This window comes from Myotis lucifugus, unplaced genomic scaffold, assembly GCF_000147115.1.
Source record: "Myotis lucifugus unplaced genomic scaffold, Myoluc2.0 scaffold_14, whole genome shotgun sequence".
Classification (NCBI taxonomy): domain Eukaryota; kingdom Metazoa; phylum Chordata; class Mammalia; order Chiroptera; family Vespertilionidae; genus Myotis; species Myotis lucifugus.
The window spans coordinates 7,313,565-7,319,560 of record NW_005871062.1 but is presented as its reverse complement, the minus strand read 5'-3'; the positions used below and the strand labels follow the sequence as shown (position 1 = coordinate 7,319,560).

Genomic DNA, 5,996 nt, shown 5'->3' with positions numbered 1-5,996 from the left:
TTATTTAACTTTATTTTTATTGTTGACACTATTACAGATGTCCCCATTTTCTCTCCCTTTTCCCACCTCCATCCAACCCCCATGGAAAAAGTATTTTTGAGTTTTTTCTCCTTTACAGAAGTTATACAAGAAAAACAAATGCTTGTTATAGCAGAAAACATTTTCTAAATCTTTATTTATTAAATTGTTTGGGGTGACGTTGGTCAACATGAACATGTAGGTTTCAGGTGTGGATTTCTATGTTATAAGATCTGTATATTGCACTGGTGTCCACCGCCTAAAGTCAAATCTTTTCCTGTCACCTTATATTAGTACCCCCTGCCACCCGAAAACATTTTTAAAACACAACGGAGCCCTTGTCGGTGTGGCTTAGTTGTTGGGTGTCACCTCATGAACTGAAAGGTTGTGGGGCTTGATTCTCGGTAGGGGGCGTGCATGAGGTAGCCGATCACTTTCACATTGATGTTTCTCTCTCTACCTCTCTCTCTCTCTCTCTCTAAAAGTCAATAAAAATCTTTTTTAAAAAATAAAATAAAAAACACAATGGATAATTTTTTTAAAAAAAGGGAATAAATATATATGTGTGCACATGACTACATAATTCTTGCCAGTTATTCCTATACTACTATTGGGAACTGACAACTAAAGATGACACTAAACCTTAAACCCCCTTCCCTGTCACTCATACAATCTATGCACTGCTCAGAAAACAATTAAGTTGTGTTCCCTTCTGTGCTTTAATCATAATAATGTGATTCTATGACTCCACTGAGTTGCTTGGTAACCAGATGTACATAAGGCATTTAACACAGACACATCCTCTAAGTGAATACTCATTAATTCCCTCCTGAATGTATTGTAAATAAAAGATGCACCGGAACCTCAAAGGCTGTTCTGTTTTCATAAAGATTAGTAAAGTGGCTTGAGTTTTCTCCTGTTTGTTCAGGAATTAAATTCAATGAAGCAATATTCATTGTAAAAACATGTATTATTTAACACAAATATTTTCTATGAAATATAAAGTTTCTCTTAGATGTTTATATGCTGCCATCCATAAGCTCATAGTATACAGATTTATACTGAGTTTATGTACTTTTATTTGGTTTATTATTCTAGCAGCTATTCAGAAATAGAGGTGATAGCTAAAACACACATCCTCAGTGGGATATCTATTTAAGGTCCCTGTGAGTTAAATTAGCTCTCTTCTTATCTCTACCTTTTACAGTACCCTTAAATATATTATAATGCTAATAATAATAGCTAGCACGTGCTGAATGTTATTATTGTTTCATTTTTATTTGGCTCTCATTTTGATAAAATCAAAAGAAGACTTGAATCTCTCCTTCAGTTACTCTGGGATTATTATAATGTGTTCCAATAACTTCGACAGTGTAGCATTCCCTGGGGTGACAAGCACATATTTTTATTGCAACCCATGGTATTCTAATGCTGGAATTTTACAATAAAAGTGATATGGATCTTACTTTTAGACAGAGGCAATCATTTAACCATGTTCACTTAGGATTGTTTTTGACAAAGAGGATTGTGATATGTCTCTAAATTCCCTAAGACTGGAAACAAATTTTAAAGCCTGAGAATGTTATTTTAGCTATTTAAGCCAGCTTCTTTCCTCTAAATGGTCTTTTCTTCCGATTTTATATATATTATATTTTTTACATTTCAGCCTGGTAAATAGTTGGACATTTCAGCCTGCCTACCCATAAATACTAATATTCTTTTACACATATAATTTTAATTGTATTTAATATGTAATTGATGCTTGTGACAGCCCCTTCCCATAACTATTATTGGATTAAAATGATCATTCATAGAGTTTTCTGAAATTATGTAAATTTGAAGTCACCCAAACTATGAGGGTTACCATTTAAAACATAACCTTTATTACCACAGGGAATTTTAAATAGTGTGCCTTTGAGAGTTGGAGTGCATAGTTCCAATAACTCAACTGAAATAATGATGGAAGTTAATCATGTATTCTTGAACAGAAAGGTTTACTCAATAAGAAATCAAATTCTTGCTTTTCATAATTTCATCATACTTTTATTTTGTATTTATTTACACTCATCAATTTCTACTGTGAGGGTCTTTATGAGTATTGGGGGAACTAAGGAAGAGAGATGGGGTTTGAAGGAGAGGAATCAGAGGTCATATATGGACAGCAATTATTAATAGAGCTAACAGGATGTGAAAGTCTTCCAGAAGAAATTCTTGCAGCCAGCTTTGCGTTCTCGGGGTGCCATGGCCGGGTTCGAGTTAGTGGATCTCTGCAGCTCCAGCCTCATTTCATCCTGGTCAGCAGCCTGGGACAAATCTTCAGGTTCCAGGGCATCATTCTCTGTCTGGTTGGGTTCAGACAGCAGCTCTGCCAAGAAGTACTTGGCTAGTTCCTGTATGGGGTGGAGGGGAGAGAGAGAGAATGATCAGGAGGCGGCTGGAAAAGAAGAAATGAAAAAGCCTAGTTTGGGGAGCAGATACAGCTCCACCCAAAACCCAATTTTCACAGTTGTGCCTCTCTGTCACTTAAAATCATTAAGGATATAAAAATAAGGGTAGTTACTATAATCACCAATTACACAAAGAGGCTTGAAAAATCAAATGTTTCTGCAAGTTTTCTGTCTCTGTAGGCTTCAAACACGCATAGAGAGAAAAAACAGATCTTTAAAGCAGTTTTGCAAAGATAAACATGTGCCAACAGTTTGTTAAACTCAATTTTCACATCATGAACTACAAACTTAACACGTTCACTAAGTCACTGTGGGGAATGAGACCTTTCAGAATCTTAAACATATTGTGTTTCGTCTGTAGAATGCCCATTAGCCCTCGGTCCACTGCATGGGAGGGAGGTATTGCTTAGGATGGTAGCAAGGACAGAAGTGCGCTCTTTCAGCACCTGGGTCAGCGCCTCCCGTGGTCAGCACCCAGGATAGATGCCATCATACCTTCCAGCTCAATTACCCAGGTCTCAGAATTTTCTTGAATGCAAAGAACTCACCTGTGACAGATGGCGCTGATTAGGGGGAAAAGAGGTAAGAGGGGATTCTGGACTTTGAAAGTTTTCCTAAGAGCTTTGGGAGCTGAGGGACCCAGAAAAGCACCAAAACTCTTCAGGAGCACCTCTTAAATCCACCCAAGGGGCCTTGGGCGAGCCTAAGAGAAGGGTAGAGTTTCTGGAGAGGGGAAAGAAAACGTCGAGGGAGTCTCCTTACCTGCTTCCCTGCGGCAGCAGCCAGGGATTTCTGCAGAAACTGACGGAGTCGGGGATCCGAGGGCGCGCCGGTGACACCGCTCAAAGCCAGGACGATGGAGAGCGCGGCCAGCGCGCACTGGAGGCGGCAGGACAGCATCTCCGCGGCGCCTGGGAAGCCAAGCTAAAGCGCGGTTGGTCAAACTCTAGGAGCGGATCTGCAGGCTGCAGCGAAGGCTCTGAACCTTGCGGCTCCTAAAGCGGCTTGTGTGCTCTCCACCGTCTCCCCGCTTTTTAAACTCTCTCTCTGACGTCAGACTAGGAGGCGCCCCCAGATCTCACTAGCGCTTTTACGCACAATTAGCCTCGTGAAATCAATCACAGAAGTGAGAGGAGGCTACACAATCCAAAGTCTCTTACTTTAAAAAAAATCTTGCACACCCACGGGTCCACAGGATTTCACACATGTCACACCATCTACACAGTCTTCTATATTCTACGCACATACACATTCCATAATTTCACTCACACACGTACATGTGCACTCAATTACACACAGAAGCTCAAACACAGCCAAAAAGACAAGTGCACTACCACCCAGGCTGCATACACATAAATGTACGCAGACCACTCTTCTGTCCTTATACTCAAACATGTTAGGACGGCTAAACAAATGCAGAAGTGTATGAGGGTGCCAAGTGGAGATTCAGAATTATTCCTCTAAGAATTAATTTAAGAATAGAATTTGGATGTTAGAAAGACTCAATCATCTCTTTCTCCATTATCTCCGTAAAAAGTCTTGTAGATTACACTTTAATGGGCTATAAAAGAACTGCACCTTCCCTCTAATGGAAAAAATTACCTTTGGCTCACCCTCCATCCCTCTTTCTCAGTAGCTGAGAAGCTTCTAGTCTAACCTGTCTTCCTATTGTGACAAAAAGAAAAAGAAAAAAGAAAAACACAAAAAAATGAGATTAACTTCATTTTGGTGCCTAGAAACTTGAAGATGGAAAACAATCTCAGAAACCATCTATTAAACCTTGGTGTTTGGGTCACTGAACCTAGAAGTGGGCAGTGAAGTGCTCTGGAGTCTGGATCACATACTGCACAGTTGGCCAGACCTCCACAACCAAGGCCAGGGTTCTTTTCACTCAGCTCTGAGTTTTCTAACCGATTCCTGGCCAGTAGGAGCAGTTTTAGGTCAGGGGCCACCCCCAGTCTGGACCTGCAAAAGTCCAGGGATGCCCTGCACATCTGTGACCATTACTATGTGTCTACTAGTATGTGTGGGGAAAGGATCAGCTGAGCTTAGTTAGACCTAGCAGTCCCCTGCTCCCTACATTCATCAAAGGGAATTTTAAGACATGCTGTTTCATATAACTTATTGATCCTCCCAATAAAGTCTAGTACCCACCCGGCACCACATGGTTATTACAATATTATTAACTACATTCCCTATGCTGTACTTTACATTCCTGTGACTGTTTTGTGACTACCAATTTGTACTTCTTAAACCTTTCATCTTGTTTTTAAGCCACTAATGCTGTACACCTGAAACTAATATAAAATAATATGGAATATCAACTACAATTGAAAAACAAAATTAAGAAAGAAAGGCTATTTTAGAATTCTGACCGTGGTTAAATGTTTGCTGTTCAGATCCGTGTTCTGACAGTTATTATTTTTATTTTTTTCAAATCATTCCTTATCAAGGAAGGGCTACATAATGTCCTGGCATGAACTAGGGATCCCTGCAGGCTGACATTTCATGACTTTCAAGCTCATAAAAAACTAAAACATGTGTGTTTCCGGAAACAAAAATAAAGCAAAGAACTTGGCCAATGCTTTCACCAGCCATGCATCATGTATGCATTCTCAATACTTAGACTAAAACCATAATGTTGATATGCAGGAGAGGTGGGGGGGCATTGTCCTCAATGGCTTGAATAATTGTCACCATTTCCTTCTGTGTCTGTAAGCCAAAGCAATGGGAGAATGCACATGATGGCGTGCTAGAGCATCCAGGGCTTGGCAAGTCTAGGCAGGGCTAAGCACCAGTGGGGCACTAAAAGTCACTCACATGTGTTGGAATAGTCTGGGAGAGCAATGACTCTGTGGCTGATGATCCCAACCTAGGGGATACATGTTATTTTCTCTTTATATTCTGGAACTTCCTTGGCTCCAACTGGAGACTCAGAGTCTAGTTATATCAACCCAACTATCCCAAGGCACCTCCAAATGATCTCATACCTCCTCCACCCAGAACTTGGCCCTAGGCAGCCCCACTGACTAGAGAGGGAAAGTTTTCCTAAAATATCAGCCAGCCAAGGAGCAAAGAACAGCCCTACTCTCTTGCTCAGTGCTCTGGGATCTCTTCAACCTCCCTCCCTGGACTCCTGCTCCTCTCCTTCCAGATCCTCCTCCTCCTCTACCCGTTCTCCTCCTTCCTCTTTCTCCCTTTCCCTAACCTTTCTCTGGTTTTCTCTTTCAGAATCTTCCTTATCCAATCCTTCTTTTGTTGTCTCTCCCCATTTCCTGTCCTCAATCCTCTTTGTTGTTCTCCCCTCTCCCCATAATTTTCTGACTTCAGTGTGGTTTCATCTGGCTCTTCCTGCCTTCTTTGCATCACTCATTTTCTTCCTACCCTGCTTAGTCAATATTTGCCTCAGTCCCTGCATCTAGGCTCTTCCTCTTTCACCTCTCTCCTTCTCACCTGCTTACCACAAGAATTACTCATGATCTCCAGCTATTTAAGTCCTTACTTGGGAACACTGAGGTCTGGGTTTCTTGC

The 5,996-nt window shown here is 40.9% G+C and overlaps 1 protein-coding gene across 1 annotated transcript; it reads right to left on the bottom strand.

Moving 5' to 3' along the window:
• Positions 1 to 2,039: 2,039 nt before the first annotated feature.
• Positions 2,040 to 3,493, bottom strand: SST (somatostatin). Its single transcript, XM_006084789.2, has 2 exons — positions 3,228 to 3,493; positions 2,040 to 2,408 (listed from the first exon to the last, which is right to left on the bottom strand). Exons 1-2 carry the CDS (start codon positions 3,363 to 3,365, stop codon positions 2,196 to 2,198), a joined length of 351 nt encoding a protein of 116 aa, XP_006084851.1. The 5' UTR covers positions 3,366 to 3,493; the 3' UTR covers positions 2,040 to 2,195.
• Between the last annotated feature and the right edge of the window lie 2,503 nt (positions 3,494 to 5,996).

Bases quoted from the DNA above. Each gene is read 5' to 3' on its own strand.
- SST (XM_006084789.2), bottom strand. From the start codon at position 3,365: ATGCTGTCCTGCCGCCTCCAGTGCGCGCTGGCCGCGCTCTCCATCGTC. The intron at 2,409-3,227 runs GTAAGGAGACTC...CACCCCATACAG, and splicing joins CTGCTGCCGCAGGGAAGCAG to GAACTAGCCAAGTACTTCTT.